The sequence below is a fragment of the Meriones unguiculatus genome, chromosome 12 (genome assembly GCF_030254825.1).
Source record: "Meriones unguiculatus strain TT.TT164.6M chromosome 12, Bangor_MerUng_6.1, whole genome shotgun sequence".
Taxonomy (NCBI): domain Eukaryota; kingdom Metazoa; phylum Chordata; class Mammalia; order Rodentia; family Muridae; genus Meriones; species Meriones unguiculatus.
The window spans coordinates 27,220,210-27,247,066 of NC_083360.1; the positions used below are offsets into that span (position 1 = coordinate 27,220,210).

The 26,857-nt window shown below is 49.9% G+C and overlaps 2 protein-coding genes across 7 annotated transcripts in view; one reads left to right on the plus strand and one right to left on the minus strand.

Annotated features, from left to right (window-relative positions):
- The window catches only part of Evc2 (EvC ciliary complex subunit 2), a 79,153-nt gene extending 74,125 nt beyond the window's left edge, over window positions 1-5,028 (minus strand). Inside the window, exon 1 of one of the 2 annotated variants that reach the window (XM_060365406.1) lies at window positions 4,954-5,028. Coding sequence is in view for 1 of the 2 variants with exons in the window: in XM_021630687.2 (XP_021486362.1) it covers window positions 4,683-4,862 (180 nt within the window). In the remaining variant the exon portion in view is untranslated. Of the gene's footprint in view, window positions 1-4,682; window positions 4,924-4,953 lie in introns of those variants that run through there. The other variant, XM_021630687.2, reaches the window with a different exon arrangement.
- Window positions 5,029-5,092: 64 nt separating this feature from the next.
- The window catches only part of Evc (EvC ciliary complex subunit 1), a 36,869-nt gene continuing 15,104 nt past the window's right edge, over window positions 5,093-26,857 (plus strand). For 2 of the 5 annotated variants that reach the window (XM_021630712.2, XM_021630717.2), the window contains exons 1-11: window positions 6,441-6,686; window positions 10,259-10,384; window positions 15,543-15,626; window positions 17,989-18,236; window positions 18,968-19,052; window positions 20,043-20,141; window positions 21,546-21,683; window positions 23,619-23,777; window positions 24,764-24,980; window positions 25,568-25,716; window positions 26,757-26,855. In XM_021630712.2, the coding sequence (XP_021486387.1) occupies window positions 6,528-6,686; window positions 10,259-10,384; window positions 15,543-15,626; window positions 17,989-18,236; window positions 18,968-19,052; window positions 20,043-20,141; window positions 21,546-21,683; window positions 23,619-23,777; window positions 24,764-24,980; window positions 25,568-25,716; window positions 26,757-26,855 (1,563 nt within the window). In that variant the 5' untranslated portion in view covers window positions 6,441-6,527. Of the gene's footprint in view, window positions 5,229-5,794; window positions 6,185-6,440; window positions 6,687-10,258; window positions 10,385-11,457; window positions 13,885-15,542; window positions 15,627-17,988; window positions 18,237-18,967; window positions 19,053-20,042; window positions 20,142-21,545; window positions 21,684-23,618; window positions 23,778-24,763; window positions 24,981-25,567; window positions 25,717-26,756; window positions 26,856-26,857 lie in introns of those variants that run through there. The other 3 variants (XM_021630695.2, XM_060365407.1, XM_021630707.2) reach the window with 3 other exon arrangements.

Here is a 26,857-nt window from a genome sequence, read left to right on the forward strand (position 1 = left end):
GGGTCAGCAAGAACAGCGGTGAGGAAGTCCATTCAAGATATGAGTGGTAATGATACCAAGAACACCCTTATAAAGAGTGAGAACTGTTAGCATGTTTGGATACAGGGAACCTGCCAATGCAGAGAATGTGGGACAAAGAAAGAGACATCGAAGGCCAAGATGAGGAACAAAGGCAGACAGTGTGGCTCCAAAGGACAAAAGGTGCAAGTTTAGGCCTGAGAGGGGACATTCGACAGACAAACAGGTCCACCTAGCAGCTCAGCAAAGGCTCTGCTGGAAAAACAAAAATTGGGTTTGTAAGGGACTGGATGGCCAAGAGTATACCAATCCACAGAGGAGACAGCTGAGCACTGAATTCTGGAAGGCACCAGCTACTAAAGGTCAAGAAAAAGCTGATAAGCCCCAGAGACCCCTACTCTTTTCCACAAGACTCAAGAAGCATTTGAGGACAGGTTTCCTTCACACAGAAACAGAACAACTCAGAAACTACAGTAAGAAACTGTGTAACAACCACAACAACAAAGATACATTGTAACAGCAGCAAAGATACAGTGTAGCAGCAACAGCAACAAAGACACAGTGTGTGCTGCCTAGTTTTACATCAACTTGACACAAGTTAGAGTTGTAAGATAGGAGGGAGTCTCAATTGAGAAAATGTTTCCATAAGAACTGGCTCTAGGAAAGGTGGGTGGTACTATCCTGAGCTGGGGGGCCAGAGTTCTGAATGAAATCAGGCTGAGCAAGCCATGTGGAGCAAGCCAGTAAGCATCACCTTTCCATGGCCTCTGCATCAGCTCCCGCCTCCAGGTTCCTGCCCTGCTTCAGTGATGGACTGTGATGTAGAAGCATGAGCCAAAGAAACCCTTTCCTCAAGTTGCTTTTGGTCATGGTGTTCTTTATCACAGTCAAAAAAAAAAAAAAAAAAAAAAAAAAAAACCCAACTAAGATACAGTGCAGCAAAAAACGCAAAGAAACAGTGTAGCAACAACAAAGATACAATGTATCAGAAATAACAAAGATAGTATGGCTGCACAAATACAATGTGAAAGCAGTCAAGATATAGTATAACAACAAAGATACAGTATAACAACTAAGACAAACACAGTGTAACGACAACAAAGATATACTGTGACAATAAATAACAAAGATACAATGTAACACAAAGACACAGTGTGGCAACAAAGATATAGTGTAACAAGAACAAAGTCATAGTATGGCAATAAAGATACAGTGTAACAACAACGAAGATACAGAAAACACTCTGTAACAGATGATGTCTCAGTGTGCCATGCTGGGGTCCCTCCCTTCCCCTTTCTGTCTCACTCCTTCCATCACTTCTCTATTTCTCTCTCTTCTCCTCCCTAGGACACACCCAGGGCATTCAGTTCAGCAACCCAGCCAGTCTGAACCATTGCATCATATTTTAAGTAAAACCATGATACAAGGAGCTGGCCTCCTTCTGAGACACATACATAGCTTTCAAAGAGGATCTAGCTTATTTCATCCCCAAATCCTAAGGAACTAGACAGGGACTGCAAGAGAACAGAGGCTCCCAATTTTTTTGGCTTCAGTCCTTTCTTTATACATCATTAGAAAGGACTGAAGAACTTGGGTTTGGATGGATTCCGTTTGTCACTATTTCCTCAGTTTCTCCTGTGCTACAGAAAGACTGTATTTTAAAAAGAGTACAATAGTCAAGTATCCATTTTTAAAATAGGAATAAGAATCCTACAGTCACATAACTAGGAAGTTTTATAAAAATCACTAGCTTTTTCAAATTAAACAAAAAGTCATCACGTCATTGTTTCAAACTTTTGCAAAGTCACCTGTGTCTGAATTCATAAATGCACCTGATTCTCAAACATGCCTCTGCGCGAACTCTCCCCAATGTCCCACATCACGTCACTTCTGAGAAAATGAGTGGGAACATTGAGTTTCAGTAACACCTTAAAAATAGCCTTGACTCCGTGGATCCCTTGAAAGGTTCAAAAACCCTGGGTTCCTGGGCCCACTTTTAGAACCACTGGTGTGGCAACCTGAAAAAATGAAAGAGGACACCTACCCAGTAGATCATATCCATCCAAGAGGCAGCCAGATAGCCCATACCAGGAAGTCAAGGTCTGACTAAAGATGCCTGGGTGCTATTGGGCCAAAGACAATCAAGTCAAAGAGGCCCGTCCTACCTGGGCCACACCCACCCAGGATCCTTTCTATGGAGCCCTTTCTACTCTCCTCCCAAATGTCTGCACTTTGTGGCCTCTCCATCTGAAAGTCTCTCCTCCCCTAGCAGCCCTCACAATCCCTTCATCCCACTTGTGGTGGTTTGACTAAAAAGAGACCCCGTCGGCTCAAAGGGAGTGGTAATGTTAAGAGGTGTGGCCTTGTCATTATGGTCTTATCGGAGTAGGTGTGGCCTTGTTGGAGGCCTTGGGGGTGGGCTTTGAGGTTTCAGATGTGCAAGCCAGGCCTGGTGACACTCTCTTCCTGCTGTCTGCAGATATGGATATAGGACTCTCAGCTCCTCTCCATCACCATATCTGCCAACATGCTGCCATGCTTTCCGCCATGATAACAATGGACTAAACTACTCTGAACTGTAAGCCAGCCCCAATTAAATATTTTCCTTTATTAGAGTTGACATGGTCACGGTGTCTCTTTGCCGGAAAAGAAACCCCAACTAAGACATTTCTCAAAGTGCTTAATCAACATGCAATTGGAAATTTATCTCTCCAACCCATGTACAGAGCATGACTCTTAGATGTATATATTGAGGAGAGGAAGCAGAGACAGAGACTAGTGAAGGCTTCAACACCATAGAGAGAGCATTTAATAAGCACCTTCTATAGGTGTTCAGAGAGTGACTTTACAGCCCTGTTCAGAACTGAAGCCCTAGGGGTCGAGACTAGACCCAGCCTCACAGAGAGAAGCAGCTAAGGTGGGACTATCCAAAAGCCAGCTCACAGAGGAACTGTCTGTAATAGGCTGAGAGTGATGAAAAAGAGCTGACTCTATGGACAAGACTAAAGCAACCCAATCACTCAAGGTACCAAGGCCCCCTGGATATAGGTGCTCAGTCTAGGCCCCAACAAGGACAGAGTGACCCATAACAGTTAAGTGCCCTGGTTCTGGGTGGCTTTGGAGACTTCCCAAAGCATATTCCTCCTCTAAAACAGTTACCCTCCTCCAGACTCCACAGCTGATCCTGAGAGTTGAGCTCCTGAAGCCTGGACCTGGGCTCTGGATGTGAGGACCACAATGAGAGCACAGGCCAGGATCACAGCAGCTCTTACAGCCTTGATTTTATCCTCCACAAATAGACCACTTGAACCCCACCTTTCCAGGAGGAGTAAGGGAAAAGACTTCATGAAAATATCAATCACTGGGCTTAAAGTACAATCCAGGGACGATACAGTGACAACCTAAGACAGCAAGTGACCAAAAAGGTATAGAATCACCCTTAAAGTACTAAGCCTCTGCCACAAGAGTGGCCCTATGAGTATCTGTGGGTCTACAGGTGGGAGAGTGGGCAGGCGATGCCAGAGCCAGTGCCAATAGGCCACACCACTGGCCCGGGTCCTCCTGGGCCAGAAGCTGGATTTGGTCCTAGGGCTATGATTGTGTGAGGTAGGGAAGGGATGAGCACCTGTGTGGGTGATCCCCCAGGGGTCTTCAGAGAATGAATGAGAGATACTCTGGTTTCCTTCCTGCTGCTTCAACAGAACATCCAGACAAGAAAGCAGCTTACAAGAGAAAGGGGTTTATTTCTGCTTACAATTCAAGTTAAAAATCTACACTTACCTAGAAGCCAAGAGGCAAGAGCTTGAAGCAGCTGGTCACAGCACAAGAGCAGAGAACAATAAATGTGCAGGCCTAGTACTCTGCTTGCCTTCTCCAATCTTACAGAGGTCAAGGCCCCCTGCCCAGGGAACGGCACTGCCCACAGTGGGCTGGGTCTTCCCACATCAAGATAACCCTCCACTCCTCCCCCAGACCGTATCCACAGAACAACCGGATCTAAGCAATCCCTCACCGAGACAGCCTTCCCGGGTCATTCCAGGATGTGTCAGGCTGACAAGCAAAGCTGACCATCAGAAAATAACACAGAAACTAAGAGGTGGCGAACAGCTGAGGCAAGTGAGGGCTGAGGCGAGGAAGTCACAGCGGGCAGGAAGGGTAGTGTGTAAACTGACCCAGAGAAGAAGGCTGGAAGTTTGTGGACCAGCTTGAGGAGAGGAGCTTATGGGGCAGTGGAGACCCTCTGCTTTTCTAATTCTAGTACCACAAACAGGGCCAGTGGCTAAATCCACCCAGGAGAGCAGAGCCAGGTACAACCCCAGCCTGTCTTCCTAGCTCTCTCACCACACTGCCACCGATATACATTCACTTACCTAAGGCAAGACAACTTCTAATAACCTGGGTCCATTGGCCAGAGAAAGTGAGACATAAGTGATTTGTCCTCAGACACTCAACTCTTAGGGTGCAGATCTGGATTCGAACCACTACAAGCCCGTGGCTACCAAGTCTGGCACGGCACACGGTCCTGGAATTCCCTGGTACAAGCAGAACGCCCCTAGAAACACCACCAGGCACAAGTTCATCCTCTCCCTCCACTTGATCCTGTGCTCCACAGGGCGGGACTCGCTCAGTGATTTTAGACAGCCGCTGGCACCCGCCTCCCTTACCTGAGAGCTTGGCTGCGGTTGGGCAAAGCCGGGCCGGGATGGTGCCCCTGGGCCCAGTGCAGAGAAGACGGGTGGGAACGCGCGGGGACCCGCGCCCAGCACAAGGGCCGCGGCCAGGACGCCCCCAGCCAGCATCCACGAGGCTCGTCCGCGGGCTCCCGGGGGACCCCTCGCCCCCATCTGGTGGCTGCAGAGCCCACACAGGCCCCGCTGAGTACCAGAGCTTCCGGACCCCGGACCCGCCCCGCCACGGAGCATGCTCAGTACGAACCTCCCGGAAAGTTTTCTGGAACGCTGGCAGCCGGAGTTTGGAGGCCGCCAGCCGCGCGGCTGGGAGTTGCACAGCGCCTTCGCTTGCTATGCCTCATCGAAAACAACCCGCTGCTCTCCCTCCTCAAGGATGACAAGGGTCCCCACTGGGGCCCGCTGGCTCTCTAGATCTCAGCTCAGTCTTTGCACTAGGAATTCCAGGAGACATTGACTGAACCCGGACCCTCCTCCAAACCACTGCAGGGAGGCATTAGAAAAGGTCACCTAAGGGACATGGTAAGGAGCAGGAGGGGGTAGACAGAGGTGGTAGCAAAGAAAAAAAGGTGACCCTCGCTCAGCCCACTCTCAGTGAAGCACCCACTTTCTGAATCCGGGCTAGGGATCTCCCTAGACCTGCCCGTTACTTGATGCCCAAGTGAAGTCATCACTTGGCCAGTGAGTAAATGGGGGAGAACACTCCCCCCGGGGGGGAGGTTAGTGCTGTCCTGTGTGCCCAGAGAGAGGAGCTGGGAGGGTAGTCTGCCTTCTGGGCTCTGGCGATGTCCCTTAATCAGGGACAGGGTCTTCTGTGAGCTGTCCTGCTGAGCAGCTGCCCTGGAGCTCTCCACACTTCCAATGACATACACATCCTTTTCTTGACCTGACCTGGGCAAGGCCATGAGTTTGCAGATCTTAGAGTGTCTTTGGCAACCCTCTCAAATAAAGTACTGCAATCTTGAGAACTGCCAGGCATCCTAGAGCGGTGTTAAGGCAGATGGTTTAAAGGGCGGTATTATTAGCAGGTGACGTTCGGCCGGGAGATCACTGCCTGGCCTTGACCGTTTTTTTTTTTTTTTTTAAAGCTCAGGCCCGAGCATCCAAACAAGCACTACGTTGCGACATGAAGCTATTACCGGGAGGATGTTCCCGGAGATGTCGTGGAGAAACAGGAAGGTCTTCGTGGCAGATGTGTGACCTGAAGCCACAGGTGTGAGCAGACAGACGCTGCCAACTTCTGAGCTGCCAGTCCGTGAAAATATCACCTCCCCTGGTGCTTTCCTTCTTTAAAGAGGCTGAAGTCCTCGCTCCCATCCTGTCCACGCGGAACGATGAATGACAAAATGAAGAGACGTCTGGGTTCTAGAGGGATCAGAAAGTGACATTCGCCCCACACATTCTCTTAGAGAAGAAACTTTCTCGGAGAGAAAATGGGATCAAAAGGAGCGTTTAAGCGATGGAATGCGGAGGCAGAGGTGAGTCGTCAGCCGAGACAGGCCAACAGCAACTTTGACGGTGCTGCTAGGGTTATTGGGGTTGTCAGGCCAGGCTGTGAGCAGCCTAGTCGCTCAGGGACCACAGAGGGGTTGCTGCTGCGGAGACTAGGAGGAAAGTGCTCCCTCGCCCTTGCCTTTGGGGTCCTCTGGCTGGAAGGCGCGCCTGGGCTGCGCATGCTCAGTGCACGGCAGGGGTGGCCCGGAATGGCTGAAAGTTTGGTGTGGTCCAGGCTCCACCCACGGCCTGGGCGCCTTGGGGAGAGGCGCCGAGGCGCGGAGCTGGCGGGCAGCGGGATGCGGCGGGTCACTCGCCCGAGCCCCCATGGCCTGCACGAGCGATGCGCGGCTGCAGCTGGGCCGGGAAGCGCTGCAGGCGGCGCCCACGCTCCTGGTCCCCGCCGTGCTGCTCGGCGCCGCGCTCGGCTTGGGCCTCGGCCTGTGGCTCGGCTGCCGCGCGGGCCGTGTGCGCGCGCGGCTCCAGGTGGGTCCCGGCGGGGCGGGGGTAGGGGAGACTGGAAGCCCTCCTCCTTCCCGGGCTGCATTCCCTGAACCGCAGCTCCGCATCTCTTGAGCGCGATGGAGCGCAGCCTTCTGCTCCAGGAGAATTAGGGCCCGGGCTTTCTCTGGAAGGGGATGGGGTGAGTGGCCTAAGGGCACCGACCTGGGGTCCGCAGAGAGACCGTCGCTCCAAGCCCTTCGGGGCCTCCGTACCCTCCGGTGTAGTTAAAAGTTCGGACATGATCCCAGCTGATGCGCCCAGCACGGGGTAGGGGCAGAGGGAGGTTAGTGTGTGCACCCGGATGCCCACACTCTCTTCCTTGCTGTAGAGGTGCCCGACCTTCCCTAGGCGTGGGATAAGGACCTTCTACCAGGGGTCACTGGTCCAGGGCCTTGAATGTCACGTCGGAGAGCAGAAAAGACATCTTTCCAGTCAGCATTTGGTTATAACGGAACCGGATGGGTCCAGTGGTTGAGCAGAAACAGGCTAGCATTTCTTGAGAGCTGTCTGTTCCAGGCACTGGGCTGGGCCGTTTGCCCAAGGCTCTGAACTCTCCAAACAGCTTTGAATCAGTTCCGTGTATGGCCCCATTTTGCAGATGAGGGAAGAGAGGCAAAGCCTGGCAATACAACACGCATGTGATCTTATGTCCAGGGCTGGCTACTGGACACTGTAACTGACAACTGTGTCAATAATAATGGATGGAATATTCAGGGAGGCCCCTGGCATGGAGGAGCAGACATTTGATCAGTTGTGGTAAGCCCCACTGGGTAAGGTGGGTTCTGGCAGCTTTGGCTTCTGCCAGAGACAGTGCGCTCTCCTCTGTTGTGCTTGGCATCTGGCTTTCTCCGTCTAGAACCGTGTTTGGTTGAGAATTATTTTTCTTGGTCTCTCACTTCTTTCAAGAACTCACACGGGTCCGGATTGATTTTAGCCTCTCCTTATCTTCTTTCTCTCCATTATCAAGTCTCTTTATGTGTAACCTTTGGTGCTAGTCAGCTACAATTGTGAGCAGTCCTGAACTCTTGGATGGATATCGTGTGTGTATGTTTTGCACACATATATACATACACATGTGTATATAACGTATGTGAAGTTGGGAGTCTTTCCTCAATTTTATTCTTGTGATTCAGTTTTCTATGTGTTTGTTTTCAAGAGCTCTTTTCTGTGCCCCAAGTCCTCTGCTCTTACCCTAGAGTGCCCGTTTAGGAGTAGAATGTCCCTCCTCTCTCTCTGAGGACACTGTAATTGTCTGTTGTGTGTCTTGTGTTTCCTTGACCCTTAGCAGTGGTTCCGTTTGTTTGTTTTGGGGTATGCCCTTCTTGTTAGAGTTTGTCTTCAGAGCACTTGTACCCTTGGCTTCCTGGCCATTTCTAAGTGTGAGAGGAGAAAACTAGTTCCACCTCTGTGGGGTGGGTGTGCTTTCTCCTGGGGTCTTGAGTGAGTCTCATCTAGGTAGTCCCTAACACAGGCAGCCTCCATGGCTAAACAAAGCATCCTGAAATTTGGGGCTGTATCATCTGTCCTTTCTGCCCAGAGAGCCACGCCTGCTCCAGCCACATGGACTCCTGGACTCCTGAGCACTGCCAGGCTTGTATCTGCATCCAGCCCTTTGCAGCTGCTCTCACACCCTTCGCCCCGGGACCTTGGAGACTTGCTCTCTCGTTTAAGTTTCCTCTCAAACAAACTTTGTCGGGGTCTGGAACAAGGCTGGGCACCTTGTGGGTGCTGAATCATAGCCCTGACTAGTTCTTGCACAACCAGTTCACCAGTGCATCAATACAATTATTTTTGTGCGTATGTGGGGGGAGGGAGCAAGCACGCACACATGACAGAGAACGGTGGTAAAGATCAGAGGGCATTCTCCCCAAGTCAGCTCTCCCCTTCCACTATGTGGGTTCAGAAGACAGTCCTTAGGTCATAAACCTCAGTGACCACTGTCTTTACCCACTGAACCATCCTGCTGGTCCCTCTGCATGTGTGTTTGTGTGTGTGTGTGTGTGTGTGTGTGTGTGTATACCAGTTCATGCATGTGCAAGTGCATTTATGTGTATAAATATAGATGCCTGTTCACATGGATGTGCTTATGGCAAGGCCAGAGGTCAACTTTGCTGTCATTCTTTAGGCACTACTCACCTTGTTTTTTAGGGGACAAAGTCTCTCACTAGCCTAAGCAAGCAGGCTAGGCTGGCTGGCTATCTGTGCCCTCCTCCCCTGCACTGGGGTTGAGAGCACATATATACACATACCCAACTTTTTGGACATGGGTTCTGGGAGTGCAGCTGTGTCCTCACACCTGCATGGCAAGACCTTTCCAACTGAACCAGCCTTCCTAACGGAATTATTCGTGCCACCCATTCTCCTTACCCACTATAGTTATGTCCCTCAAACCTACTTAGAACAGGTGAACACTAAGCCTTTGCCTGGGGAGTACTGCTTAGAATCCCCTGAGCCTCTCTTTCCATCAGTCCATCTTCAAGAGTGGCCTGTGCTTGTTTAAAGAGGTCTCATTGACTACGTAGTGTTAATTCTCTCTTAGAACTCACAACCAAGAACCCCAGGACTCTGGCTGGGGGCATATCCTTTTTCACAAGGACTTGCTCTGTCAGGTACTTCATGTCCCACCAGTACTTAAGAATGCTAGGCAGGGCTTCAGGATCACAGCCTCCTAAAACAGGAAATCTAGCTGCAGAAAGCCGGACATGTAGCTGCAACAGGGAACTCTATTTGACAAGGAGAGGGGGCTTGATAAAGTGCCTCTCTGTGCTCACATCCACCCAGACCAATACTTGGGTGCCCTCCACTGCTCATGTGCCCATGAATGGCTATGAAGCCCATGACTAACAGTGTTGACATCTGCAAAGTGCTAGGGATGTAGATTGCACAGCTTCTGGTTGTCGTCTACAATAGAAATCATTCCTCTGTTGCTTGTTATTTAAAAAAAAATCACTCAGAAGCTATACTAAGAACAACGGGGAACATACTGTCTGAATATTCCCTAGGGTGGCCCTTGGGGATCGCAGTTTCTGTTCTGGTTTCATGTGTGTTGTTGTGATGATATAAACCTGACAGCAAGCAACTTAGTTGGGAGAAAGGGTTTGTTTTAGCTTACAAATCCAGGGCAGTCAGTCTATCATCCTGCAGAAGTCAAGGCAGGACCGAAGCAGCTAGTCATCTCCCAATCAAGAGCAGCGAGAAGTGAATGCATGCAGGTGCAGTTGCTTCTGTCAGACTGTTTTGTCACAGCTACAGAAATGAAGGTAGAACAGAAATCAAGAAACACTGAGAGCTTCGCTCCCACTGTAGACTGAAGTCTTAAGGACAACTGAGATGTGCATCTTAGAGGGTATCCTTGAAAGATGACCTGGGTGACCTGGGGCAGGGGGTGTGGGTTTAAAGCACTCTAGTAGATGCCTGGTGGGTGAAAGGGGCAGGGAGGGCACATGGTGAGCAGGGGTGACTGCTGGGTGGGGGTTTGGTGGCTAGAGTTCAGCAGGATGGACAAGGCTGAGTGACTTCCCTTCTGGTTTCTCTCCACCCCTTTGGGGTTTTAGAAAGATGACACTCAACGTTTGCTCAGGAGTTCAGAGCCCTCTGCACAGAGCCTGCGGGATATTGGCTCCCGGGCCAGGAGGCGCCAGAGAGAAATGACAACTTCTAGAGATGAGAATGCTCCTGAGGTTAGTGTGGGCCTGTGTGCTTCTGCAAACGCGGGTTGGGTGTGGGACTGTCTTCCTGGGAGCCATGGTGTCATGCTACAAGCCACTAGCTGACTTATTGTCATGTATAAATAGTACCTGTAATTGCCATGTATGAATAATAAAAGGCACAATTTTTAAGTCCACAGTTGATCGGGTTTTGACAGAAGGAGGCTCCCTCATAATTAAAGTCCCAACACCCCAGAAGGTGCTCTGGTGCCTGTCTCTGGTCACACTTATTCAAGAAGCCACCCCAGGTAGGGTTTGCATGACCATGAGATGAGTAGAGATTTGGGTGGAGAGTATCCTGCTCCCTTTGTGTCTCAGTTCCCACAATATCCTGCTACCAATATTTGCCCATTTCTTGGCAGAGCCACACCTGGTCCCCTTTCCTAGCCAGTGAGGTAATCAGTGTGAGCACAGCACTGTTAGCTGCTGGGTAGCTCCTGGGTGTTTGACTTAGTGTTAAACACTAAGTGATGAACTTAGTGTTAAACACTAAGTGATAAACTTAGTGTTAAACACTAAGTGATGAACTTAGTGTTCATCCTGGGTGATGAACTTAGTGTTATCAGAATCCACCTGTTAGCACTCCAGCCTTGGTTCTAGTCCATAACTAAACGTTATTACTCTAAGTAAATAAGCACCCCAGGGGAAGCTGGGCATCTGACCAACCCTAGAAGATGGACTTTTTTTCCCTTTCTAGAGTCTTCTCAGGCCTGCTTCAGTTGGTCCGTGGAGCATGACCAGGGTGAGCTTCCTCAGCAGGGACAAAGGAACATCACTTGCCGTTCCCTGGTCCTCCAGAATATACTGTATACTTTAAGTTGAGGCAGAGTCATTAGTCTGGTGGCTTTGTGTCCTCATAACTCTCTCCTTTAGTTTTCCTTTTTGTTCTCATATTCTAATGAGGAAACTGAGGTTCAAAAAGACAGACCACCTTCATGGGTCCCCAAACTGAATGGGTCCCCAAATCAGATGTGTCCCTAGGTCTATCTCATATCTACAGCACAAGCATGGCTTCCCTTCACACTCTCTCTACCCCTGTCTCCCAGGTTTCTCCCTATCTGGGATCCTCTGCTGGCCATGTATTGCTTGGGCTTTGAAGCAACTGTCTCTGAAGGAATCAAAGCAGGGAAGCAGCCTGTTTTCCCAAGTTTCCTGTGGTCTGTGCCTTCTTTCCTGTGGGAGAGCCTAGCCTGCAGACCCCAGACCTCAGAGCTTCAGGGAGGCTATAGAGGTGAAGAAGGGGCCTTGCTGAGATTCCAGGACCCTGGACCTCTGGACCTGTGGACCCAGGGGCTGCACTGCCTCCATAATGCTGTGTGCCTCTAGACCTCACTCTCATGTCTCTGCTTCCCTGAGTGTCTCTGCATATGTCTCTCTGTGGAGAGCTTTTCTGCTCTTGTCCACCTGGGTGACTCTCTGGGTCCATGGAACAATGTATATGACAGGTTGTAGTTGTGTGGTATCCCTCTGTCTTTCTGTTGTCCTTCATCTCTCTTGGCTATCTTGCTCCTCCCTACATACCATTGAAATTCCACTCACAGACAGAAAAATGTCCACGCAAATGCTTGTACACAGATGTCCAGCTCGGGCTATAACAGCCAGACTGGAAACAACACAAATGACCATCAGCCAAGAAATGCATGGAGGACGGAATGTGGTCTCTCATTCAGGCACAGTGGGCTACACCTATAATCTTAACAGTGGTTGCTGAGGCAGGACGATTGTGACTCTGAGACTGGCCTGGGCTACATAATGAAACCAAGACTCAAACAAAACAGAAACAGAGAATCGTGTTCTACCCGTGCTGAATATTATTGGGCATGAGAAAGAATACAGTGCTGACACACACTGTGGTCCTGGGCCATTGTTACCCAAAGTGAAGAAAGCCAGCCATGCACTGAGCCAGGCATAGAAGAATCCCATGCACAGAAACTTGCATGGACAGGAGGTAGCTGAGTGGTTGCCAGGGAAAGGTGGGGAGTTACTAGAGAGCACAGGGCTTCTGCTTCAATGAGCCATTCTGAAATTGCCTATGCCATACTTCCAATATTGGGGAAATATTTGAAGCTGGTTGGTTGCAGATTATACAAGGGTGACTGTACAAGGTATGAATTCTATACTGATAAAATTGTTTGGTTTTGTTTTTGTTTTTGTTTTTTAAGTCCTCACTCCCATGTAAGGTGGCTCTGGATCCCATGGAAATAGCATCAGCCTTGGGGCCCAGGATGGACCAATCCCAGCTCTGCTATACATTTGCTGTGTAGTATTGGGCAGGAAATGTAACCTGTCTGAGCCTCAGGCCCTTCACTGTGGGAGTCACAGAAGTGCCCCCACTGGGTTCCCAGGATTGTGCCAGCATCCATGTCTCAGAGGTACTTCATCGGTGCACAGGGCACCCAGGGTGCACTGCTCCCTGCCTCAGTGCCTGGCAGGCACCCAGCACCAGGCTAATGATTGCCCAGAGCTGAGTTAAATATCCGCCTGTTCAGCCGTGTGTCTTACCTGGTAAACCCAGCTACCGTGTCTGTGCACAGAGAACCTCAGCCTAGTGATCTGTCCTGCTGCACCCTAGATGAACTCTGTTTAATGAATAGCTCTCATTGGTTAAAGCACACAGAAACTTCCAGAAGGTTTCCGGGGCCTGCTGCTCCACAGTGTGCACCTTCTGTTTTACCTTGGCTAATGACAAGGAGGGATGCAGGCTGTGGAGGTGAATGTGCAGGGCTGAAAAGAAGGCCTTAGGGCCAGTGGGGGAAACAGCTTCTCTTTCTCCTCAGTGACACCTTCACCAGTTTTCTGAACAACTGCCCTGTTTGGGCTGATGTTCTACCTTGTAACTGTGCATGGCAACCCAGTTTCTGGATCAGTGTACCTCCTGATGGGAAACATAAGATTTGGAGCATTTAGCTTCAGAGAGGAGAGCTGTGAAAAGCTGAAGTCTCTGTATCCTGTCCAGTGGCAGGAGCTGCCTGCCCTTGCCTCCACATGCCCAGGACTCTAGTGTCCTCCGTCTCCCAGCCAAAGCAAGGCAGGTCCCCTGTGGGACACAGGTGGTCACACAGGCATCATCGCAGGTAGAGCTTCACACAGCCAGGGCTAGGCCCAGCACTCCCACCCAGGCTTTTCAGTCATGCCTGCCTCCACAGGCGCTCCAACTCTACCTGCCGCCACAGAAGGCATGCATGGTCCTCTCTCTGTCTTTCACACTGACCCAGTGTGTGTTTGCCCTCTACTGAATGGAGAAACCTCACCTTCCCCTCATTTCTCCCCCTTTCCTCTCCTTTCCCTCCACCTCTGCTATATGACACTTTGAACTGCAAAGGGCCACCGACCCGGTGCTGTATTTTATAATCCCAGCTGCTCGGAGGATGAGGAAGATCATAAGTTCAAGGCTGGCCTGGGCCACAGAGTCAATTCAAGGCCAGCCTGCACAACTGAGTGAAACCGTCAGAAGAGGTGCAGAGTATGCCTGGGTGAGCAATGTGTTGGTCCCTCCCACTGCGTCAGAGGTGGCTTCTGAGGGAGGGGTGGTTTGTGAACACCAGCTCTGTGGCTGTTCAGTGCCTAGCGTCCTCTTGGTCCCAGGGACTGAGCTGGAAGCTTCATGACTACTATCTTTGAGGATTAGGCCTCCCATCTGTCCACTGCATGAGCAGACTGAGGCTGACTCAGCCAATCCTTTCTTGTTTGAGGTTCTACTCCAAAACCCCGTGTGAATGTTGCCTGTGTGTTTATAGCTTACAGTGCTAATGCTTGACTTTTAAATTTTAATTGACACACGTAATCATCTGCCTCTGTAGAGTGCAACGTGATAATAGGCATGAGATGTGTGACCCGGGTACTATCACATCTGCCACCTCTGTGAGTTAGGAAACTTTAGACTCGTCCAGTTGCTTTGAAACATAGGAACTGTCGTAGGCTGCAGTGACCCAGGAGCATTGTGAAACGTGAGGTCTAATTCCTCAAAGCTCAGTTACTTTGTGTGGTTGTTCTTCCCATTGAAGACGGTCCATAGTCCTTCAGGAGATGCGTGTTAATTGAGGTATTAAAAAGCCTAATCACTTCAAGGCTGAAACATTAGAATTAAATGATAGTTCCTGTCTGTCCAAGCATTTGTCTATTTGTCCATTTGTCTACCCATCATATATATAAATAAATACATACACTTACCTATCTCTCCATTTGCCCATCCACACATCATGTATCTACCTGTTTACCCTCCCATCCATCCCTTCCTTCATCCTTTATTAAACCACCCATTTGTTCATTCATCCATTCATTACATTATTCCATCTATTCATCCATCTGTAATCCACATATCCATGCATAGCTCCGTTCTCCATCCACTTATATACCTACCTATGCATACTGTGCTGGCTAGTCATAGGTCAGCCTGCCACAGGCTAGAGCCACTTGGGAAGCAGGAACCTCAACTGAGAAAATGCCCCCACCAGACTGGACAGTGGGCAAGCCTGTAGGGCATCTTCTTAATTGGCACTTTTTGTGGGAGGACCAAGATCATTGTGGGTGGGGATTACCCTGGGAAGGCGTTCCTATTTACCCACCTATTTAGGTCCAGGTGTATGAGAAAGCAGGATGAGCACCCCTTCTAAAGCAAGGCAGTTGTGCTCTCTCATGGCCTCTGCACCAGTTCCTGCCTCCAGGTTTTTGCCCTGACTTCTCTCAATGATGGGTTGTAATATTTGAGGTGAAATTGACCCTTTCCTTTCCAAGTTGCTTTGACATTTATCACAGTAAAAGAAAAGTAACTATGACACAGATATACACACATATATTCATGTCTTCCCTTCCTCTATACACTCACCTATCCCTCTCTCTACCCATCTGCCCATTCACTTCTTCTCTGTCCCACTCACTGATAGATTCACCATTCTATTTATCCATCCATCCTACTCATCCATTCCTCAATCCCCTGCCCATTCTGGCATCCACCATTTTCCAATCCACCCACCTACCTTTCCATCCTTTCTGCAAGGATCCAAATGGGCTTGTCATGGTTCCTTCCTGCAGCCACGGCTGCAGGTGGAATGTGACATTTTGGAGACTCCCGACCATCTGTCCTTAACATGGCAGAAAGCTCATTGTGCTGCTTACTTTCTTTCCTTTGCAGGAGTGTGAGCCTTCCTTGAGTGGCAACATCACAGCGTTTGCGCTGAAAGCCAGGGTTGTCTACCCCATCAACCAGAAGTTCCGGGTGAGCACTCCAAGTTTTGCCTTAGCAGTGACATTTACTCCATAATGAGCTGGGCTCCATGGGGATCTAGGGGCCTGGATCAGATGTGGGTTTCCATCCTGTCTGAAAATCTGGGTGTGTGATGGATCCAAACACGAGTGCCGACCCCTTCTGTGTGGGCCACACGAGGCCACAGCAAGGTCAGGAATTAGAAAAGCTGCTTGAACTGCAAGGGCAGCAGCTTCCCTGTGAGAGGGTGATATCCTCCTTCTAGCCTCAGGCCACAGCTTCTGTCTCTGTCCACATAGCTGAGGGTTAATGCCAGATGCTGTACTTCCTAGACACTCTTGCAGGGCTGAGAGTTGTCACACAATAGGCATTTTCACTTCGTGGCATTCCCAGGCCATTCAAGATTACATGTTGGAGGAGGCAAGTTCCACCCACCACGCTTGGCAACAGGCCTTGCACCCATGACTGTGAGCAAAGTTCCTTGACTAGAGTTCCTATGCAGAGAGCAGCCATAACAGAGGGAGGACCTGAGCCCAGGAGGTGTCCTGTGGACAGTGTCCTGGCCAAGAATGTTTGGGGAAGAACTGGTGTCCTGGTGCTCTCAGTCTCTAGAATGCCATCCTGACTTCGACTCAGCTTCTCCTGCGTGGTCCTTTCTTGCTGTGCTCTGTTTGGACTTCAGGCAAGATAGTGTGCGGAAGGACTCAGAACGATGGTTTGCTCAGTCAGCGACTTCCTGCACTAGAGGGTGTTCCCAGACTCTCCCTGTGGAAACCTCTCGATAAGCAGCGTCTGGTTATGCTACTGCAGTTGTTAGGGTCAATGCCCCGGCCCTGGCAGGCATCTTCAGGAGGCCAGTTAAAGAGTCAACAGTAGTGAAAAGCAGAGAAAGGGGATGTATTCAATGTGCTCACATTGGGAAGAGAAATAAAGATGTCCAATCATAACACAAACACACACACACACACCACCCCCAGCAAATTCATCTTCAGGGTCCTGACATGAGGTTTATGTTCAAACAGAAGGACAAGAGGCTTACATAACTGAGCAGTCTAGGTCAAGGTGTAGCCCCACACATCGCCGACCCATCATTTTGTCTTTGCTGTCTTCTGTAAGGTCTGACAGGTGTCAGAACTGTGTGATGTCTCTTTCTGGGAGACAGCCCTACCCTGAATGGCTTCTACCTTTTCCATTCCCCAGATTTTTTTGGAGAAAAATCTGTTTCAATGCTCTGGTAGCCAAACTGGGGAGAGGGCTCAGTTAGGAAGTGTGTGCCTTGCAAGCATGAAGACTTGAGTTCAGTCCCCAAAATCCCTGTATAAAAAGCTGGAGATGGTGATGTGCACTTGTGATCTTAGCACTGGGGAAGTAGAGGCAGACAGATCCTGGGGCTCACTATCCAACCAGTCCAACCCAATCCATGAGAACCAGGCTAATAAGACACCCTGCCTCACAAACAAGGTGAAGGTGAACAGAACAGTACCCTAAGAATTATTGTCAAGTTTTATCTCCAGCCAACACATGCACACACACACACACACACACACACACACACAGTGGGGTTTGGGGGAGATCTTCACTTCTGCCAGGCCAGTTACATGATTGACTGGCCTATTCTCCAGCACACTGTGAAAAGTTCACACAACTCCCTGCTGTCAGGTAGATGAAAGACACTTACATGTCAATATGGCTGTGGCCAGTGGAGCAGCCTAAGGGCACAGGCCCTGTATGTTCCCTGGACCCCACCCCATGGTCGGGCCACAGGCCACAGAGAAAAGGCCTGGGACCTCAGGAACCCAGAAAAACTGGAGGAAGGCAAGCCCCAGCAAAGGCAGATTGCAACAGGGCAGCTGAATCTGGAATGGCCCAGGAGCAGGGCATGAGGAGAAGGTCTGGAGCAAGGGCCAGCTCAGCCAGTGTAGGCTCACCAGCAGGGGACAAGCCAAGACAGAGAGCTGAGCACTTCCAGCTGTTCCAGGGAGCAGACGATGGCCAGTGCCACACTGGGCTTAGGTAGGAGGTACAGTTAGGGTGGTAGGAGCAGTCAAGGTTGTGGCAAGAATGACCCTCATCAAGACAGATGCTGAGCCCAAATAGTCAAAGGGGTTCCTGGGGCTGAGCCAGCCACAGAAGAGGCAAGGGAGGGAGCCTGCTTTCCAGAAGTCCTCATTGGCTAGGCAGATGGGAGAGCTGAGCTCAGGGGTGTTTGGGGACAGATCTTAACAGCTCCAAGGTGCAAGCCTAGTACAGAGGACTGGCCTCCTAGAGACAAGTGCAGGGACAGATGAGCCATGATTCAGTCCCTTGGGTATGGTTTTGCTCATGGTCCTGGGACAGAAGCTATGAGCTCAGTCACGTCTCCTTCTCTCCCCAGCCTCTGGCTGACGGATCCTCCCACCCTTCGCTACATGAAAACCTGACACAGGCAGCCGCCATCCTGCCCCACCTGCCCCATCAGCCAGCAGAGGCCTCACCAGTCAGCAGCCTGGGCAGCCTGAGCCAGGCTGGCAAGGAGGATGGTAGCTCCTCCTCTAGCATGCCCTCAGCCTACAGTGATGACAGGATCCTCCGATACGCCTTCCTCCGGGTGGGCAGCTTCCCTGAGGTTCTGGCCTGTGAGAGGTAAGGAGCAAGACAGTAAGGGCTGCATCAGACAGTACAAAGGAGGAAATAGGTCCAGAAAAGCTAAATGACTCAGCTGTGGACACATAGAAGTGCAGTTGTTGGAGCTGCGGCCCAGATACTTTCTCCGAAGGCCACGAGGTGTGGGTCAATATTGGGGTTACAGAGCCAGGTATGAGCCCTGGAAAAGTGACAAGTGAGCCATGTTTAACCACTGATGAGCCCGATAAATCATAGTGCAGTAAATGCCCTGGGAGCAGAACTTTCAGCACCTCCAAAAATTGTAACAGGAGCTTGAGGGCCTGGGCCCTGTTCTTCACTGCTATACCTCTGTTGCATGACAAAGGGGACCAGGACCAGGTTTGGTGATCCACAAGCTTTAGGGAATATTTCCCCTACTTTGAAAAGAGACTGAGAGAGGTTGAGCGACTTGCCAAGGTCACACCACAGTGTGTGATAAGCCAGGTTTGAAGCAGACACCTTATCTCGGAGGTGCCGGTGCCGGACACACTGTGGTCTGCTGACAGGTATGGTTGGCAGCTGTCCTCTGTGCCCTGAAGTTCCAGGAATCCCTGGATGTCTTAGTTAGTTGTCTGCTGTAATGATAAGATATATGAAACCAAGGCAACGTATAGAAGAAAGAGTTTATTGGAGCTTACCATTCCAGAGGGTTAGAGTCCATGACCACTGCTGACTCTTTGACCCCTGTCTGCTTCTCTCCGGTGGCTCAGTGCGGATATTGACCTATGTGTCTGCAGCCTTCACCTGAAAGACCTGCTTCAGGTAGACACAGCGCTAAGGCAAGAGAAGCACCTGGTAGGTGGAGGCGTTTGCTTTCTTTGCCTGACCTGGGTACCAGATGGGACTATGAGACTCTTGGTGTGCACAGAGCCGCAGATGTATGACGGGCACAGACCGGGGTGAAAACAGACGTGGAGACAGGACGTGGTGCTGCACTCGGTGCCACCGACAAGATACAGACTTCTATTTAAATGGGGTGGGAGCTGTCCAGAGATGAGCTCCGACCTCAGGCTGCACCTGGACTCAGGGAAGTGAGCACTGTTTGATGGAAAGACACTAAGCCAATAACTACAATTAACAGCAACAGCACACGAGCTGAGGCTGCGGGGAGGCAGATCCTGTACACGTCACTGAGGGAGTGTAAAACACTGACTGTTTCTTAGACAAGCAAGCATGTGATGCCCAGAGGACCAATGGCTCTTCCCCAGGGCATTTGCCCCAGAGAGACAGTGTTGACATCAGTCCCTGTGTGAATGTTGCTCACAGTGGTGTCCTGATGATGCGTGGATAACAGAGCTCCTGCAGTGCAGTGACTAGACATTATGGAGGTGGTGCCCTCTGGGATTCCCTAGGGATCCCCAATTCTGGGAGGGCCCTTCTTGGTTTAAGAGGTATCTCCTATGGAAACAGGAGTCCGGGAGGGCTTTGCACAACCCAGTTCTGTAGAGGTGTCTCTAACTCTTCTTACGAGGAAGCAGGTCTACATGTGAAAATGGAGGGCAGGGGGGAGTCATGAAGAGCTCTGCACAGTGTGGGCATTGAGGAAATACTATAGAGATGGGGCGTCGGGAAAGAGAGAAGAAAGGGAGGAAAGCAGGAGAGTGAGGAGATGGGAGGAAGAAAGAAAGGAAAGTAAGAGATATTCTTTAGAAGCTTCATAAAACCCAGGACAAGCCATTGCCATGATATATAATTTTAATATATAGGTCCTTTCCTTCAGCAAGACCTATATGGGGGTGAAGCACTCTTCAAAGGTTTCTCCTGTCACTTCCCTTGTGCCAACAGATGTTCATTCAGATTCTCAAAGCATGCCTCATGGACTTTTTTCCTAAAAAGAAGCCTGATGATGAATTATACCAGAAGATTCTTTCCAAACAAGAGCATGTAAGTCTTTATAGCCCGTATCTCAAGGTAACTCAGTAAACTGTTAAAATAGTAAAACATATCATGGTGTGCATTAAAAAAATATTTTTCTTTAATGCATAAAACGTTTTTTATAATATACATTTGAGCACAGTGTGTTGGCTTGTAAAAGTGTATGTGCATATGTAAAAAAGAAGATTTGCGGTGACCTGAAGCTTGAGCCCTAGAACCCTGACTGGCCAGCAAGGGAATGAAGAAAGGACAGATACATACAGGAAAGCTGGGATTGTGCCCACTCTAATGGCCAGCACCTACTACCACCAGCAACCCGGAACCTTGGCATGTTCATTAGGTACAGCAAGGGAAGGAAAGATCGGCTAGTCTCAGGGGGAGGTGTCTGTGGGCAAGCAGTTCCAACATTAGAATGCTGGAAGAAGGTGTCCCCACATCTCCTTGGTTACCCGGGAATACGGCTCCAGAGAAGGAAGCAAGAACCATTCTTCACCTCCACAGTGTGGTTTAAAGAAGCCACAAGAGCACCTCATGATCCTCCCTGAGTTTGGAGTAAGCTGCAGATCTAAAAATGCTGTCAGCCTGGAGGGTCTTGCTCCCTAACACTGAATCCCAGGACTGACTCAGTTGTCCACCTCGTCACAAGAAGACTCTGGCCCACGTCCGGCTCCTCCCAGAAACGGAGGCTGTGCCACCCGCTCACTATACTAAGACCACACCAGACCAATAGCTTCCTGTGAAGATGGTGTCCCAGAGAGAAAGAAGTTGGACAGCTAAGCTGCCCTGCTCCCTTCCCACTCTTGAACCCACCAAATACTTCCCACTTCCTCCTTGAGGTGTAGTATAGATTCCTTCGTCCATGGAGACCCTGTGAGTGAAGAAGGAACATTCCTTCCCAGCCCCTAGAATGCACATTTTTCTAAGGTTTGTAATGATTGAAAGGCAAATTTTCATTATTTGCAAAGTACTAACTATAGTTTCAGGAAGATGGAGGATCTAAAAGAAAATCATCTTTCATTCTGTTGGTCCAATGTTTAATGAAGTAAAAGAGCTTTTATCCTCACACTTTAAATACACTGTGAGTTCCTGTGTATGAATGTATCATGTTGGTGTGGGTGTCTGTGCCACGGTGCATGAATGGAGGTCAGAGGACAGCTCTGTGGAACTGGTTCTTCCCATCTTTACATGGGTTCTGGATATCAAACTCAGATGTCTAGCCTTACACAGCAATTGCTTTCACCCACAGAGCCATTTCTCCAGCTCAGCATTAAACCCTAAGTCTGTGCTCAGAATATCTCATTATTGTTAACATATTTTTATAAAATATTTGTTAAAAACATAAGAACATTTATTCTTCTAGTGTTTGAGTTTTACTAGCTTTTCTTTATGTATTTGACCCCTCTTCTCCCCCAGGATTTGGAGGAATTAGAAAAGGGACTTCAGGCCAGATTGGTGAACACGGAAATGTTGGGCACTGGTGACCCTGGCTACATTTCCCTGGCAGATGTGGAGAGGAAGGAGAGAGAGCTCTCGGAGCAGCTCATAGACAATGTAGGTGCCGGCCTTTCTCCCCTGTGGGAAGCTTGGTTTCTGCAAGAGTGACATTGGCGAGATTAAACAGGGGATAGTGTCACATCCCATCCCAAGGCAGAGCCAGTTTCTGAAGCTCAGTGGCAGGGAAGGTATACTTAGAGAACGGAGATACACAGAGGGAAGCTTTTATCCACTTACAGTTTAAGCTGGCTGTTTCTATCACTGAAAGCAGTGAATCCTATAAGCCCTCAGTGTCCCTGCCACCCCATAGGAGAGCTGAATCTAGGAGCAACTCCAACCCTCGTCCTCACAAACATGCTTCTCATACCCCAGAAGAGGGCTTCTGTGGAACACTCCTTTCTCTTTTTGAATCCATGTCCTTGGCACCTCCTATGCTGGGCAGTGGTTGCTCAGATTTGCTGGACTGTGGCCTTGCCCAAGAGACTCGGGCACAGCTACAGTGAGCGAGGAAGACCACTTGGCTAGCGTGATGTTGTGGAGAGGTGATAGGGGCTGCTGAGGTATGGTTGAGGGACATGTCGTTTTCACTTCAGGATCTGAAAAACATCCTTAGAGGACCGTAGAGATACCAGTCAGAAGGGATGCTGGCCCACACATGAGCAGACAGGAAACAAGGAAAGCTGGGAGGTAGAAAGACAACTTAAAGAAAGAAGGGTTTATTAGGACTTGAAGTTCCAGAGGGTTAGTTAAGAGTCCATGGTGGCAGAGTGAAGGCACGGCTGTGAGAGCAGGAAGCCGAGGGCTCTCATCTTAGATTACAAACATGGAACAGATATAGCTAACTAGAAATGGCACAAGTCTTTAAACTCTCAAAGCCCTCCTCCAGTGACATATTCTCTTCAATAAGGCTACGCCTCCTAAGCCTCCCCAAACAGTGCCACCAACTTGGAACGAAACATTTAAGTACCTGAGGCTATGGGGGGGTGGATATTCATTCAAGGCACTTTTCTCATTGCTGTGACCAAATATCTGCCAAGCAGCACCTTAAAGGAGGAATGGTTTATTCTGCTTCCAATTCAAAAGGATAGCATCCATGGTGGGGAAGGCACGGCAGCAGGAGAGTGGAGTCAGGGTTGCATTCCATCCACAGTTGACATTGGAGTTCTGCTCGCTTTCTCCTTTTTGTTCAGTTTGGGACTCCAGCCCATGGGATGGTGCCACCCACATTCAGGACCATTGTGGACCTAAAGGGATCTGAACCAAATACAGCCAATGACATTCACATTCTGTGACATCTGGGTTTCTCCTAGTCCTACTGCTGTGCCACAGGGCGTGTTCTATCCAGAAATAAGCAAGCAAGACACGCAGATGCCGCTCAGCCTGTGCCCCAGAAAGACAGTCACCAGATTTCCTGCCATCCCTGATGCTGAAACCTAGATGGGCTTTGTTGTCACACGTTGAAGCCCCCAGCAGCCCAAGCCATGAGTTGACTATTCCCTCCTCTGGTCCTGATAAGATATGGTGTGGGCGGCTGGATTTCAAAATCAGAAAAATTTCACAGCCAGCATCTTCTCTGCCATTTGGTTCTTTTGTTCTTCTTAGACAATAACTAATAGTTAGTGGCCTCCTGAGTTCTCATTTTTTTAAGCCACATTTAATCCTTTTGAGAGATCCTGAAACTCACAGGTTCTTATTGTCTCGTTTCTCATGCTCCCGAGGAGTAATTGTTGCCTATCTGGAGTCCTTAGGCAGGGCTTATAACTTCCTTATTGGCAACAGTGCCCTGTATTTGCTAAAAACACCTCTATAATATGACTGGCTCTATGGTATCTGGGGCAGAGTAGAGGGTGCCTACATAGAAAGCAATCAATGCCAAAGTAAACCTGCTTCAATTGCAGAAGGGTTGAGCTCTGGTGGGGATAAGGGATGAGCTGTGATTCCCAGACCCTGGCTAGATTTCCTCATCACCTGCTTTTCATGCTCGTTTCACAGATGGGAGCTTTCTGGAAGCAGATGGACAGCATCCAGCCCATTCTCATGGATCAGTTTAAATGCTCCAGCTCCAAGGCACGACAGTTCATGATGGCTCTGACAGGAAGAATGATTGCTGCGGAAGGGCTGCTGCATGACTCTCAGGACCTGCAGGCCCTGGTAACACAGGGCACAAGGAGGGCGAAAAGACATTCAAATACCTTAAAAGTCAGGAAGTCAAGCACATTCCTGTTGTAGAGGGGATATAGCACCCCAGAAAAGGCCAATGAATCCACCTATTATCCACCCATCCATCTGTCCATCACCTATCTATCCATCTTCCATCCATCCATCATCTATCTCTATCTACCCATCTCTCCATCATCATCCATCCATTTATCACACATCCACCCATCATTTGCCCATTTTAAGAGATCTATTCTGTGTGTATAACTGTTTTGCCTGAGTGTATGTACATATACCAGGTACATGCATGGTGCCCAAGGAGGTCAGAAGAGAGTGCCAGTCTTTGGCCATATGCTTTTTCTTACACCTACCCATCTATCCATCACTCAGCATCCCATAGAGGAAGTGCCGCTTAGATCAGTGATCCTACAGAGCTTAGGTTCTCTTTTTGTTGTTGTTGTTTCTGGAGATAGGGTTTCTCTGTATAACAGGCCTGGCTGCCCTGGTGCTTGCTCCATAGACCAGGCTGGCCTCGAATGCACAGAGATCCACCTGCCTCTGCTTCCTGAGTGCTGGGATTAAAGGCGTGCTTCGCAACCTCCAGGCCGAGCTTGAGTTCTCAGAGTTTGCTGCACATTGCTATTTCCTGGGGCACTTTTATGATTCTGCTCTTTGATCTCCATCTAGTGGTCAGGCTTAGGTTGACAGCTAGGAGCAGGAGAGTGTGGGACACAGAGCCTCAGGATCTGGGCTTCACTAAAGGACGGTGATTGAAGCGTTTGGGAACAGGACAAGTGCCTAGTGGTTTATCCCAAGCAGGGAGGGAATGGGGACCCTACCATCCCTGCCTAAGATGCATATGGGGATGGAGGGAGTTCTCTATGCTTGGCACGGAGTGTGGGATTGGAGGCCACTGCCTCCTCCACATTTTCAAAGCAGAGAGCCCTGATGCCCAGCCATTGTCATGTGTCTCCCCACAGGATGCCCTGGAGACAGCAATGGGTCGGGCTCACATGGCAAGATTAGTAGAGTTCCTGAGGACCCAGATCCAGGAGGAGACGAAGTGCCGGCTGGCTGCCATCTCCCGTGGCCTGGAGCTGCTGACTGTCCAGGGTCAGCTGTCTGGGAGGCAGAAGGAGGAACTTCTGACCCAACAGCACAAGGCCTTCTGGGAGGAGGCAGAGAGCTTTGGCAGGGGTGAGCTAGTGAGCCTGGGTTGGGGACCTGGAATAGTATGGCCCATGACATTAAACCTGGGCTGTGTCCACTTCTAGCCCTGGAAATGAGCCAATTCAATGCCAGGCTAGGTATCCTCCTCTGTAGCACATCAGAGCGATCAGAGTCTGTGTGAGATCAGGATCATCTTCTATTCTCAGTGACTTGGGCTGACAAGACCCCAGTGTCATCACAGGACCACCTGTAATTTCAAAGGAGCAGAGGAAGGGAGAGGGCATCAAGCAGAATGGACATAGAAATGCTCAGGGGCAATCCAGCTACCCACACACAGCCCCAGCCTGGCTCAGCTGAAGGGCTAGTGAGGGTGAGTCAAGCCATCAAGGATGGAGGGAAGCTACACAAGTTCCCAAGTCTGCTCCTGCCCACAGGGCCACCAGGAGGTAGGTCAGAGAGAGTTCAAGATCCATGAGGTCACTGTCAGTGAGACCCGCAAAGGGAAACAGATCTATCACCTGCAGAAAAGGGGCTGCCTGGTAGGTCACAGGAATGCTTCTGAAGTGAGTCTTTTGAAGAGTCACCTCCTGCTCTATGGTTCTTTTCAATCCCAGAATTCATGCAGCGGGGCAAAGACCTGGTCCAGACATCTCTGGCTCGCCAGGCGGAGATGAGGGCAGAGCTCACACATGCCCAGGAAGAAAAACAGAGAAGTTTCCTGGCTGATTCCCAGCTGACCCCAGACCTGGGGGAGTTCCTCAAGGTGACTCTGTCCCTACCCCACCCCCAGTATTTGTCCCTTGCAGGTTGATCCTGGTCAGGGTTTAGGCTGCCAACAGACATGACTTCAACTCTGGCCTCCCTGTGCTAGGCATGTGACTGTAGCCATGTCCCTTTGTCTCTTTGTTCCTCTTTCATGGGCCAGTGACAAACATCCAAAACTGGGCTGCTGGGAGGGGGAATCTTTATCAGGTATAGCCAAATGCTGACTTGTGACACACAGAGTGTAAGGCCCAAGCCTTTCTCAGAACAGTCCCTCAGTCATGGGCGTGAAGCAGGGCACAGCTTTGGCCAGGGCAGTGGTCGGGACCAGGAAGGTGACCTCCACTAGAAAATGCCCTGTCTCTCAATAGGAAGAGGAGAGACCTATGGGAGGGCAGGAAGTAAGATGCCAACTTTCTGGAAAGAAAATGAACAGCTGGGAACCAGTGGAAAGGCAGAGCTCACAGTACAGGCACGGGGCCGTGGGGACAGTGCGGTGAAGAGTAGCGCCGTGGTAAAGTGAGGCCACACCTTCAGCACAGAACAGACTCAGTCAGGCCTGTTACACTTTCCTCTCTGTGAGCCCTAACTAGGGTCATGCCTAGGAGTCAGGAATATACCCTAAATAGGTGGGGCTTACTCTGTATGAGAAGATTGACTTGAGTCAGAGGAAGAAGGCTTCTAATCACCTTTCTGCTTTATCCCGGGTTCCCCAGGTAGGTCCCCCTGGATATGGCAGTCACTAGCAGTGGAAGTCAGAGGGTGTTGTCTGAGCATAGGACAGACAAGTAACAAGGGTGGTCCTGTGCACACGCCTCACATCAGTTAAATGGAAGCACAGTTGGGACCTGAAGTCCTGGCCTCAACCACATTTTACAAGCCATTGAAGTCTTGTGGTGGCTCCATGCCTCAGTTTCCTCATATTACATAGGTGTGAATATTTCTTCCATCTGAGATGACAGTCACTCATCTGGGGAGAATTTTCCAGAAAAACCAAGGAGTACAATTTTCTACCGGACTCAGTTCCCGTTTTAACGACAGGCTTTTCATGAGGTCCTGGAGAGGCAGCGGCTGGCACGGAGTGACCAGGAGGAGGAAGAGGACATCAGGATCACTGAGGCCATGGCTGCACTCTGCCAGGT